This window comes from Meleagris gallopavo, chromosome 5 (assembly GCF_000146605.3).
Source record: "Meleagris gallopavo isolate NT-WF06-2002-E0010 breed Aviagen turkey brand Nicholas breeding stock chromosome 5, Turkey_5.1, whole genome shotgun sequence".
NCBI classification, from domain to species: Eukaryota; Metazoa; Chordata; class Aves; order Galliformes; family Phasianidae; genus Meleagris; species Meleagris gallopavo.
This window is the reverse complement of record NC_015015.2, coordinates 16,098,618-16,110,875: the sequence shown is the minus strand read 5'-3', so window position 1 is coordinate 16,110,875 and position 12,258 is coordinate 16,098,618. Positions and strand designations below refer to the sequence as shown.

At 61.4% G+C, this 12,258-nt stretch overlaps 3 protein-coding genes across 4 annotated transcripts in view; 2 read left to right on the top strand and 1 right to left on the bottom strand.

The window, feature by feature from the left end:
• The window catches only part of P2RX3 (purinergic receptor P2X 3), a 4,448-nt gene extending 1,160 nt beyond the window's left edge, over positions 1-3,288 (top strand). Inside the window, 14 exon segments of the mRNA XM_010711200.3 lie at positions 170-340; positions 829-964; positions 1,090-1,161; positions 1,231-1,297; positions 1,366-1,459; positions 1,538-1,615; positions 1,685-1,826; positions 2,185-2,321; positions 2,397-2,490; positions 2,573-2,638; positions 2,857-2,934; positions 3,047-3,073; positions 3,075-3,110; positions 3,112-3,288. Of these exon segments, the coding sequence (XP_010709502.2) occupies positions 201-340; positions 829-964; positions 1,090-1,161; positions 1,231-1,297; positions 1,366-1,459; positions 1,538-1,615; positions 1,685-1,826; positions 2,185-2,321; positions 2,397-2,490; positions 2,573-2,638; positions 2,857-2,934; positions 3,047-3,073; positions 3,075-3,110; positions 3,112-3,171 (1,227 nt within the window). The 5' untranslated portion in view covers positions 170-200 and the 3' untranslated portion in view covers positions 3,172-3,288.
• A 76-nt stretch (positions 3,289-3,364) lies between these two features.
• On the top strand, positions 3,365-6,205 carry PRG2 (proteoglycan 2, pro eosinophil major basic protein). The gene is given in 7 exon segments (XM_031553475.1): positions 3,365-5,230; positions 5,359-5,397; positions 5,400-5,447; positions 5,528-5,560; positions 5,563-5,656; positions 5,727-5,838; positions 6,020-6,205. Coding segments are annotated over 7 exon segments (519 nt in total). The 5' UTR covers positions 3,365-5,097; the 3' UTR covers positions 6,080-6,205.
• Positions 6,206-6,297: 92 nt separating this feature from the next.
• The window catches only part of SLC43A3 (solute carrier family 43 member 3), a 6,602-nt gene continuing 641 nt past the window's right edge, over positions 6,298-12,258 (bottom strand). The window contains exons 1-13 of one of the 2 annotated variants that reach the window (XM_010711199.3): positions 10,933-11,462; positions 10,574-10,787; positions 10,205-10,334; positions 9,737-9,783; positions 9,586-9,662; positions 9,401-9,493; positions 9,091-9,230; positions 8,499-8,605; positions 8,082-8,237; positions 7,898-8,011; positions 7,333-7,519; positions 7,004-7,127; positions 6,298-6,572 (exon numbers count right to left, since the gene is read on the bottom strand). In XM_010711199.3, coding sequence (XP_010709501.1) covers positions 6,417-6,572; positions 7,004-7,127; positions 7,333-7,519; positions 7,898-8,011; positions 8,082-8,237; positions 8,499-8,605; positions 9,091-9,230; positions 9,401-9,493; positions 9,586-9,662; positions 9,737-9,783; positions 10,205-10,334; positions 10,574-10,760 — 1,518 coding nt within the window. In that variant the 5' untranslated portion in view covers positions 10,761-10,787; positions 10,933-11,462 and the 3' untranslated portion in view covers positions 6,298-6,416. Of the gene's footprint in view, positions 6,573-7,003; positions 7,128-7,332; positions 7,520-7,897; positions 8,012-8,081; positions 8,238-8,498; positions 8,606-9,090; positions 9,231-9,400; positions 9,494-9,585; positions 9,663-9,736; positions 9,784-10,204; positions 10,335-10,573; positions 10,788-10,932; positions 11,463-12,258 lie in introns of those variants that run through there. The other variant, XM_010711198.3, reaches the window with a different exon arrangement.

Sequence of the window (12,258 nt, the reverse complement as noted above, 5' to 3'; positions counted from 1 at the left end):
CCATCCTGTGCCCACCCCTCTGCCTCTGCACCACCCCGCCCGCATCCCTGCCCACATCCCCGCATCCCTGCCTCTATCTGCCCGCATCCCTGCCCGCTGCCTGTATCCCTGCCCTGCTCCCTGCCTCTATCCCTTCCCACTGCCTGTATCCCTGCCCGTATCCTTGCAGAGCCCCCGCTCGTGCCCCCGTCCGGCTGCCCATGCCCCCCCCGCGCCCCCAGCCCCGCTGCCTGGCCGATTTCTTCTCCTACGAGACCACCAAGTCGGTGGTGGTGAAGAGCTGGGTGGTGGGCGTCGTCAACCGGGTCGTGCAGCTCCTCATCCTCTCCTACTTCATCGGGTGAGAGATCCTCCCAACGGGACCCCACTCCTCTGCTGGTGTTCCCCACCCCTCGGCTGACCATGCTCCCAGTGTACATCGTATCCCTGATGCCGTGGTGACAAGCTGGGGACCGGGAGGGTGACACCAAGAGGGGACACTGGGTGGGTGCATGATATGGGGTCAGGAGGGTGTTATGGGAATGGCAGCTGCCCGCTGATGTGGGGGTGGGAACCGGGCTGCGAGAAGTGATGACAGCTACGGGCAGAGGGGGACAGGTGACAGCAAGTGGCTGGCAGCGTGTCTGTGATGGGGACATCAGGTTGACACAAGGGACAGACGATGGGAGGGTGGCTGTTGACACGGATGATGGAGAGGAGAGGTAAGGATGGAGCATGCTGAACCCCAGGGGGTGACACAGACAGGTGACAAGTGGCTGTCAGAGGACTGGTGGCAGGAGGACTGGCTGCAGGTGGCAGGGTCCCCACAGCTGGCCCCTCCACCCCCAGCTGGGTGTTCCTGCATGAGAAGGCCTACCAGGTGCGGGACACTGTCATCGAGTCCTCGGTGGTGACCAAAGTGAAGGGCATCGGGAAGTATGGCAACCGCGTCCTGGACACAGCTGACTACGTCACCCCCCCACAGGCAGGAGACAGTGGGAAACTCCCCCAAGCCCTCCTAGCTTCATCTCAAATAACCCCAATAATCCCCAAGTGGCACGGGGTTGGGAGTGGGGGTGTGGTGGTGACATAGTGTCCCCGTCACCGTAGGGCACCTCGGTGTTTGTGGTGGTCACCAAGCAGATCCTGACGGAGAATCAGGAGCAGGGCATCTGCCCGGAGGTATGGGGGCACAGGGGGTGGCATGGGGGGCACCGGTGTGCCCTGACCCACAGACCCCCCTCTCCGCAGAGTGAAGCCACATACCAGTGTGCATCCAACCGTGACTGTCAGGGAAAGGGCCGCACCACAGGCAGCGGTGAGTTTTGGAAGGAGGTGGGGTCCCAAAAACCATGGGGTTTGAGCCCACCCGCATTATGGCCACAGGGGTGCTGACGGGACGCTGCGTCCCCTACAACGTGACCCTGCGCACCTGTGAGATCCGGGGCTGGTGCCCACCCGAGGTGGACACCGTCGATGTGTGAGTGTGCAGCAGCAGGAGGGGGGAAAAACACTGTGCCTCCTGCCCCGTTCAGGACCACCACCTCTCTCCCCACAGCCCCGTGATGCTGGAGGCTGAAAACTTCACCCTCTTCATCAAGAACAGCATCCGCTTCCCGCTGTTTGGCTTCGAGAAGTGAGTGGCACTGCGGGGACACAGGGTGGGTTCTCACCGCTGGAGGCTCACAGCCGTGTGCCCCCCCAGGGCCAACCTGCCCCCCCAGGTCAGTGCAGGAGAGCTGCAGCGCTGCCGCTTCCATCCCGAGCAGCAGCCGCTGTGCCCCATCCTGCGGCTGGGCGACGTGGCACGCTTTGCTGGGCAGGACTTCGCCACGCTGGCTGCCACCGTGAGCTGGGGACACAAAGGATGTGGGATGTGGGGCATGAGAACAAAGGGATGCAGGACACAGGGACAGGGGATATGAGGAAACAGGGTAGGGGACGTAGTGATTTGAGTTTTAGGGCCAGGGAGACCTGGGATGTGGTGTTCATGAATGGGGGACATGGGGGACATGGGGACATGGGGACATGGGGTGTGGGAACATAGGGGATTGTAATATGGGGACATGGCATGTGGGAAGTGGGGATGCAGGGATGTAGGACATGGGAAAATAGTATTGCAAGGACACGGGGATGTGGGACATGTATGGAGGGACACGGGGCCACGTGGCACAGGGTGCATTGCCCTCACGGCCGGCTGGGCAGGGTGGGGTGCTGGGCATCAAGATCGGCTGGGTATGCGACCTGGACCGCTCCTGGGAGCTGTGCCTGCCCCGCTACTCCTTCACCCGCCTGGACAGTGTCACCCAGCACAGCCCCGGCTCCCCTGGCTACAACTTCAGGTAGGGCCACGTGTCGCTGCCTGCCGTGGGGACAGCTGCAGAGCATGGGGTGCCAGGCGGCCGTGTCCCATGCAGGCACGCACGGTACTATCGTGGGCACAACGGCACCGAGCTGCGCACCCTCACCAAGGCCTTCGGCATCCGCTTTGACGTGTTGGTGTATGGCAACGTACGTACGGGCACAGCATCCCAGGAACCTATGGATGCCATAGGCGGAGGCCATGCTGACTCAGCCCTCTGCCTTCCCGCAGGCTGGGAAATTCGGCATTGTGCCCACCCTCATCAACACGGTAGCTGCCTTCACCTCCATCGGCGTGGTGAGTTGAGGCAGTCCTCGGCCCTGGGGCAAGCAGGTAACCCACAGCCATAGGGCTGAGGGCCATGGTGATGTCCAAAAGCAGTGGGAAGGAGGATGGAGGGAAATCCCACTACCACAAAGCAGGGTGACGGGAAAGGTGATGGCAGCCTAATTCCTGGAGGTCTGTGGGGTGTCAGGGGGTGGGGTGCCTCCTTCCCCATTACTGCTGCCCCCTAGGGCACGGTGCTGTGCGATATCATCCTGCTCAACTTCCTGAAGGGCGCCGAGCACTACAAGGCCCGCAAGTTTGAGGAGGTCAGTTGGCTGCTGGGTACCCCATGGAGGGGCAATCCCAGAGCCCCTAAGCACCCTGGGTGCCACGGCTGTGGGACAGAGAGTGATCCTGTGTCCATCCCCTGTCCCACAGGTGCCAGAGGCCACTGTGCCCCCAGCCCCCTGCCAGCCCCACAGGCTGTGTGCCAGGAGCCCTGGGGGGACCAGAGCCGGGAGAAGCAATCCACTGATTCGGGCACCTTCTCCCTGGGCCTCTAGCTCTGGGTGCCATGGGGCAGGCCCTGTCTGTATTTGGCCCCATGATCTCTCCTCTCCAGAGCCCCTCCAGTCCTACTCATTACCCACACTGTCACTTGGACAGGGCAGGGGGGGCTTATGGGGTGTTAGTGTAATGTGTTCCCGTGCTTCTATAAGGCCACAGCATGCAAAGCCCCCAGCCCCAAGGTGAGGAGCAGGGATGGGGACAGTGGGGGGACACAGCCCCAAGCTGCTGAGGTTGGCATGGGGGTAGGTGAGGACCAGGGGGTGGCTGTGGGGACACCAGGAATGGGTGGTAGTGGGGATGGGCATCAGGGGCCTAGGGGTGACAGAGGGGTCAAGGGCTGGGGGTGAGGGTCAAGAGTGATGGTGGGGATGCAGGGACGTGAGGGACATAGGGTGGCACAGGGAGCTGGGAGCCATGGAGGCAGCACAGGAGCGGCAGAGAGGAGCGGTACCTTCAGGCTCACCTCAGAACCGGTTGAGGGGATGTGGAGAACCCTCACCCCAATAAAGCCTTGGTGTGCAGCCCCATGCCTGTGCCCTCTGTGTGTGGGGTTAATGGGTGGGGGGCTCTGAGGGATGCAGGAGCCGTGAAGTGACCTGGGATGGGGGAAGCAGTCTCTACCACCACAAGATCCCACTGCAGCCCCCAGCATCTTCCCTTTGCCTCCGAATACGTGCTGGAACCACGTGTCCTCTATCACTGTGCACTGCCCCAGCTCCTCTGCAACCCCAAGCCACTAACTGCCATGGGGTGGCCTGAGGGTGTGGGAGAACCAGGGATAGTTTGGCCGCTTGCCCAAGGTCACTTCCTCCTCCTGCAGTCATGGGGCCCATGGCAGCCCATGGCTGCCATTGGCCCCAGATGCAACCATCCACTGGGGCAGCCCTGTGCCTCTGTTTCTGTGTCTTGCCATGCCCTGAGCCCGCAGGGAGATGTCACTAACATGCACCAGATGCTGCTGTACCTGGGAATGCAGACCCTCCATGCCCCCTAACTTGGGAACGAGACAGCAGCACCCTTGCTGCAATGGCAAATTGGTACTCTGGGCTGTTGAGCAAACCACTGCCCCCCCTCTAAAGGGGCACAACCACTTTCCTGGCCATTCCATGATGGTCCTGTGCCCCAAGGAGTAGTGGGGTTGTGGGGCAGGGTGGCAGTGCTTGGGGATGGGGTAGCAGGGAACAGGTAGCATTGGAAAGGGATCATGGTAGGAGATGAGGTGCCTGAATAATGGGCACAGGGCCACCCAAAAGGATGATGGCATCTGGGGCTAATGGCTGGCACTGGCCGCTGCAAGGCCCTGTGAACATGGGGAGAGGAAGTGGCCTTGAGCAAGCAGCCTAACTGTTCCTGTTCCCCCTTGTGTACCTCCAGGCCACCCTATGGCAGTTGGTGGCTTGGGGCCAGGGCTGGGGTGGTGCAAGGCTGCAGAGGACATGTGGCTCCAGCACCCCTATAAGGGCCAAGACAGGGCGAAGCTCTCAGCCCCAAGGTGAGGAGCGGGGACAGGAACAGGGATGGCAGGGGGGACACAGCCCTGTGCTGCTGGGCTGGGGCTGGGAACAGGGGAAAGACAGCCCTGAATCTGGTACATGCAGCTCTGTGATGCCCTGGGGATGTGGTGGAAGGTGCATGGTGGCATGGGTGGCACAGAACCAGGTGTGGCCCCAGGGGTGGCAAGAGGCTGCAGAGCATGAGGGACCTAGGGGTTGGCTGAGGGCTGGGGGTGGCAGCAGGGACATGGGGAATGGGTGGCACTGGGGATGACGGGGGTCAGGGACTCAGGGGTGATGAGGCTGAGGGCTGGGTGTGAGGGGTAGGGCTGATGCTGGGAACACCAGAGGAGACAAAGGACATGGGGTAGCATGGGAGACCAGGTGCCATGAGGACCATTAGGGCTGGCCAAGGGCTCTCCTGAGATGATCCCAGGGACCACAGGTCCATGGGGCAAGAGGTCCTCCAGCCCTGCCATGTCCCCACAGCTCCCCACCATGCAGCCTGGCCTGCTCCTTGTCCTGACCTTGCTGGGCATGGCCTCTGTCCTCTGCCCCGGTGAGTAGCTCGGGGACCACTAGGGACATAATGGGAATAGCTCAAGGAATAGCCCTGTCCCCAGTCTCAGGGCACTGGGGCTGGTGGGGGAGCAGAAGGGACACTCTCCAGCCTGTCCCTACCCTCAGCCTCCTGGCACACTGTGAAGGTACCTGCAGGCGGAGAAGGAGGTGCTTTGTGGTGGTGAAGGCATTGTGCACCTACAAGCGTGCCCAGGGGAGAGGAAAGGGGAGGTCAGCAGGATGCCAGGCTCCCATGGGCACTGCCAGTGTCTGGCATCAATCTGTGCCCCTCAGACCTACTGCCAGGAGATATACAAGGGACAGCTGCCTTGGTGCACAGCACAGCCACTAACAAACAGCTGAGGAAGCTGGCAGCCACCTACACCTACTGCAACCTCTGGATCAGGGCTGTCACCAGCTGCAAGGTAACAGGGCTCAGCAGGCATCCAGGGCTTGGCCAGGGGTAGATGCAGGATGCTGAGCCCCGCTGCCACAGGGTGGTCATGGAAGACATCCTGGGAGGACCTGAGCCCCTGGAACTATGCAAACTGGGCCTGCAGGCAGCCCTGCCGATGGTTCAGAACCTGCACCGTGTTCAACCCCAAAGGTAAGCACAGCCCTGCACCAGGGCACAGGCTCTGGTGCTGGGGGCAATGGGTGGGGGCACTGAGTGGGGACAGGTGCTGGGAGTGTGTCACCGGACATGGGACACTGAGATGGGGCACAGGGAGAGGGGCCAGGGAGTTTGTGGGTCTCTCTGTGTCCCTGACAATGGGTCCTGTCCGTTGATGGGCTCTGGAGAAGTAGAGCCTGCTTTCTGCTGCACCCCTTCCTCTGTCATTACTGAGAGTGCCTAGGGGCCCTGCCATAGCTCCCCAGTGCCCAGGAACCCACAGTGGCCCATGTCACTGTCCCAATAAAGTGCTCCACAAACTGCCTTGAGGCCACATGTCCATGTGTTTTAGGGCAGGAGAGAGACTGGAGGCAGAATGGGGCTCAACCCCACAGCAGATACTGGAGAAGCTCCAAGGGTATGGGGCACTGGGTGGGAGCAGCACCATGGGCAGAGGCTTTGGAATATTTATTCCATCCCAAGCACACCCACCCCCTCAGTGTGACCCCCCAGCACAGTCCCATCCCTCCCCCAGAGTTCAGTAGAAAAAAGCTGGATGGTAGTGCAGGGCTCAACGGGGTGACTGGGCAGGGGTCTCGGCACTTGTGGAAGCTTCCAGGGGGCTTGAGGCAGCCTCCAGATCCTTGGCACGCCGCCGGCATTCACGGGCCACCACCACAGGGCTGACGTAGGCCAGCAGCACCACAGCGATGAGCCCCACGTTCATCTGGTGGAATGATGGGTGTTGAGGGTATGGGACCGGGGGCTGATCCCATACAGACAAGGGGCCAGCTCCTCAGCCCCCTAAAGGCTGCCTGTACTGGAGTTGCAAACCACACCATGATACTATGGACTAGTATCACTCCCCAGCACAGCGTGCCCCCAGGCTACCACGGGGTGGAACCTCCTGCCCTTCATAGGCCAGCATCCCCACCCAAACTTAAATCAGGCCTCCATCTCCCCATAGCATAAGCCTCATCCTGCCATGGACCGTGGACTCCATCTCCTCATTGTCTGGTGTTTCCAACCCCACGTGGGGGAGGAGCCCATCCAAACTGGCACCGGGACCTCCTTTCATCCATGGACCCTGACCACCACCCACCATGGAACTGCCCCCCCTGGGCTGTGGGGTATCCACAGGATGTGGGGAGCACTCACATAGAAAGGGTCCCCCTGGAGCACTCCGTGCACCAGGGCAATGCAGGGATACTGCAGCAGGGCCACCAGCGCCGACAGGGCCATGGCCAGCCCGTAGAGCTTCCCAAAGTGCTGTGGAGGAAACCTGCCAGGACAACCTGCATGTCACCACTGTGCCATCACCATGCCACCTCCACCCTCACGCCACCACCCGCTCCCTTACCACCATCCCCTGTCACTGTTGTACTGTCCCCCTCCACCCTGACCTCACTATTGCTGCTGCATTATTCACCAACGTCCCTACTGCTCCCTCCCCTGCCATCACCAGCATCAAGGTGCACAGGACTCACGCGATGGCCAGGAAGGCGGCGTTGCCCCCGTAGAGGAAGGAGCGGCTGATCACCTGCAGCACGAATGTGACAAACTGCATAGGCAGCATAGGCACGGCCGCACAGATGGAGAAGAACACGCACTGCGTCACCGTCAACACCAGTGATGGCACGGATGCCCGTAGGTCAGCCAGTGCCCCCTGGGCTCCTGCAGGCATGGCAAGATTAGGGCACAGTGGGGACATGTCCCCAGGTAGAGCAGGAACAAGGAGTGCTAAGGTCACATGCATGGGCACGGTGGGGTTGGGGCATCATGGGGACACTTGTGGACACGGTGGGATAAGGACATTGCGGGGACCTGTTCATGGGGTCAAAGCATGGTGGGGACATGTTCATGGATATGGTGAGATCCAGCCATTTTAGCGACACGTCCATTGGCACAGCGGGGGGTCAGAGTTTTATGGGGGCACAACTAAAGGCATAGCAGGGTCAGAGCATGGTGGTAGCATGTCCCAGGCAGAGCGGTGTTGGGGACATTTGCAGCTCCAGTGCACCAAGAGAGGGATGGGGGGATAGGGACAGTTACCCTCAGCACGGTGGGCCTTGTTCCGCTTGTGGCAGTCAAGAATGAGGCCGTTCCAGGGAGCGCAGAGCACCCCGCAGAGCTGGGTGAAGGCGAAGGCGTTGGTGTAGATGCTCACTGTGGAGAGGCAGGGTCAGTGCAGAGGGCCGATCCCCAGCCCCTGTGCCTCCCAGCCACCATGCCCTACCCAGGTGTTCATTGCCTAAGGCCAGGTGGTCGAGCAGAGGGTTGAGGGTACCAATGAAGAGGTAGTGGCGCAGCTGCATGACTGAGAGCCACACCACGTGCCACATGAAGAGCCATGAGAGCACACAGGTCCAGAAGGGCTTCACAGCTGCATTGCCTGCACAGAACAAATGCATCCATCAGGGTTGCCCACGCCCACAACACTTGGCCATGCCTATTCCCCAAATGTCCCCACCACAGTTGACACATCCATCCACTGGGTCTCCTGATACCAAGTACCCCCACACACCCACGGGCCAACACCCCAGATGACTCTGTACCACCCACATGGTCACACCCACTTCCCAGCACCCATCACATGCATGACCATGCCCACCCATGCCCTTGCCAATACACCCCAGCCCTAGTTCTCCCCCACCTTTTGGTGCACTGGGCTCCAGGGGCACTTCCTCCGGCCCATCATCCTCCGGCGGGCGCTTCTCCTCGTAGGTGCGGTACGACTGGGAGCGCCCTGGGCATGACAGCCTGCAGCACCACTCGCCTTGTCACCCACCACAGCATCCCAGTGCCACCACCACCTCCACTCGCAGGATGGGCACCGTGACCACCACAACCCATGGGATGGGCGCCACGACCACCACCACCACCACCCAGGAGATGAGCACCATGACCTCCACCACCACCACCCACAGGAGAGGCACCATGACAACCACCACCACCAAGAGACGGGTGCCATGACCACCACCACCACCCAACAGATGGGTGCTATGACCATCACCCAAGAGATGGGAGCCATAACCACCACCACCCAAGATATGGGCACTATAACCACCACTACCACCCAAGAGATGGGAGCCATGACCACCACCACCACCACCCAAGAGACGGGTGCCGTGACCACCACCACCACCTGTGGAATGGACCCCATGACCATCACCCACAGAATGGGCACCACCACCTCCTAAGGGATTGCCATCCTGGGAGCACAGGCAGGGCAGGTCTTCCCTTACCCATAGTTGTAGGCAGGTGGCAGCGGGTAGGGGATGTGCATGCGGGGCATGAGGAAGATGGTGCGCAGCAGGTGCCAGGCGCTGCAGGCTGCCATGAAGAGAAACATGGTCCGCAGGGACAGTCCATGCTCATGCAGCACCTGGGGACACGTACAGGTTGCCACCATGCCATGCTGGCCACTGGTCTCTGCACAGGGCCACCACAGAAGTCAGACCCCAGCTGTACTCCTATCTGTCCTCAGCCCACCTCGGTGCCTGTGTTATGAACAGGCAAATCTGGTGCCTGCAGTGTTCCCCACCCCATGCCCACCTTGATAATGAGGAATATGGCAGACGAGGAGTCAAAGGCCCCGTTGTAGAGGGTGATGATGATGGAGCGGTACTTCCCAAAGAGGTTCCCCACCTGGCACACAGAACCCCCCCATAATGCTGTCAGTGTCCCCATTGCCAGGCAGGGTGCCCGAGCTGTGGGGTGAGGGTTCAGACGCCTCCCACCTGCATGTTGGTGAGGATGAGGAGAATGCCACCCACCGACAGCATTGACATAGCCGGGAAGAGCAGCACTGCTAGGTCTGGGGACACAGGTGTCAGTGGGTTCAAGGGACATGGGTGGGGTGGGGGTACCCCACATCTGTGTGGGTCTCACCTGGTGTAGAGAAGGCAACGAGCAGGGTCCCACCAGTGTAGAGGGTGCTGAAACAGGGGGACAGTGTTCACAAGGTGGGCACAGGGTACCCACCCCTGTGCTCCAACACCCCAGCATCCCACCACTGGCCTCATGTGGCACCTCTGGGGTGGAAGAATATGGGGAAGAGGCTGGCCCTACAGTTACAGGGGTGCCCTGGGGACATCAGTGGGGAATAAGAGCATCTGGGGGGCTGTAGGCAATGAAGGACACACTGGGGACATTTGGTGGCACTGGGAAACAAACACTGCTGCCTCCCTCCCCCCCCTTCTCCCGTGTGAGCAGGGCTCCACCAGTCCCACCCTGCCTGGGAGCTCCGATAACCATCCCGCTCCCGATAACGCTCCCCCAGCCCTGCGCCAGCACCCAGCTAATGGGTCCTCCATCCCCAGCACCCACGTGTCCATCTGCCACCCCCGCAGCGCTCACATGGCAATGAGGCGGGCGACAGCAGTGCCAAAGCGGTCAAAGACGTAGCCCATGGGGAGAGTCATGAAGTTGTTCATGAAGGAGCCGATAGTGAAGACCAGGGAGAACTGCTCGTCTTGCCCGCTGCAGTCTGCAAGGCAGCCATCGCTGGGGATAGGGGCACCAGCACAGGGGACACAGGAATGGGGGGAGTGGGGAAAAGGGGCAGCACTTGGGACAGGAAAAGCAAGGAGCCAGTGGGGATACAGGAATGACAGCAGGAACCCGGGGCACCGAAGTGCGCCAGACAGTAGGAACGTGGGAGGCACGTCCCAGGACACCAGGGACAAGAACTCAGCACTGATAGGGGTGGTGACACCGGGGCCATACCGGGATACAGTGTCCCATTGGGGTTGAGGCTGGTCGAGGTCTTGCACCACTGCTCAAAGTAGCCCAGGTTCTTGAGGACATAGACGAGGGAGGCCCAGCCAAAGATGATGCCGCAGAAAGCGCCGCACTCCAGCAGCCCTGAGAGCAGAGTGCCCAGCTTCTTGGCTTGCCCTGCACCCCCCAGCATGCTGCCAGGCACGGGGCTTTGCTGCTCCTGCAGTGGACAAGTGGGGAAGTCACAGCCCTCCCTCTCCACACAGTCCCTCGCTTTGCATGTGACCAAACTCCTGGACAAAGGCCAACCCGGCCCCCAATCTGTCCCTTGTCCCCTGGGCAGACCTCCCCCCGCTGACACCCACCTGTACTCTGGTGCCGCTGCAGCAGCAGAGTTTGGACCTTGGTCTGAATCCCTGTGTGGGGTGCCCAAAGCACACAGCTGCACCGTGCACTTCTGCTGGGATCACTGGGGGTGAGGCGGGGCTGCTGGCACTAGATAGGCAAAGAACTGTTCTCCCTCCCTAGCACCACCTCCTTATCTTCTCACAGCACTCAGTCCTGGGGACCTGCAACCTCCCTAAGCGTATCCCCCTGGGGCCTGGCACACAGAGCTGGTGCATTTCTGAGAATGCTGCACAACTCACAGCGTGGGGGCACACCCCTGGGGGTGCTGGCACTGTCGCTAGGACCACGAGCACAGCACCTGGGGACAATGACACACCCCCACGGGGCTGACACACACACCTGCATCTGATGAGGCACCCTGGCACGCACCTTGGGGACAATGGCACATACCCCCTGGGGACAATGACATATCCCCAGGGAACCTCACACGGTGCCAAGCATGCTGACACACCCTTTGGGGAGACGGGCACCTCCCTGGGAACCCAATCACAGGCCCTGGGTGCAGTGGGACACTGGTGGGAACCCAGCACGTTTCACCAGCATCAAACAAGGAACCTGCAGCTGGCTGCCACAGGCACCAAGGTCATGTCCCCACACACCACCCTGAAGCCCCAGCATTTACCACCACCCGCACCTGCACCACAGCATCACTGTGTCACCAGGTCCTGCTGGTGACACCAGTGGCCCTGCAGCCAGTGTAATGGCTGCTAATGAGGCCTCATTACAGCCGGCCAGGGAACAGGCGGGTGGCTAAAGATAAACCTGGGCAGATGGCAATGGCTCAGCCCCGAGGTCAGCAGGGCTGCACTATATATAGCTGCCCCAGCAGAGGTTGCGGGCTGGGGGCACGAGTCGGAGAGGCACGGGAGATCTGTGGCAAAGAGGAATGCTGCCTGCCTGGCGCTGCCGCTGTGTGCCACCGGTCTCCCCAGGAAGGAGAAGGAGCTTCACTAGGAGCTGCTGCGTGGCTGGGCTGCAGGATGCTGAGCACCCTCCTGCCCCATCCAGTAGACTTGGAGCCCCCTCGGCCCCATCGGCTTCTGGAGAGGGTTGCAGATGCCCAGGGCTGGGCAAAGCCGCAGCCCCATGACGCAGTAGGCGGCCCTGACAGCCCCCGCGAGTGGAACTTCCTGCAGCCATGCGGGCACGCACATGGTGAGGCACGCACGTGGTGAGGGGATCACGTAGCCCCCAGGTTCGTCCCCACGCAGTCCCGACATCGCCGCGAGCATCTCAAGCTCCGGCCCGAGCCCCTCTGTTCCCACCGCGACCCGCAGTCTTCC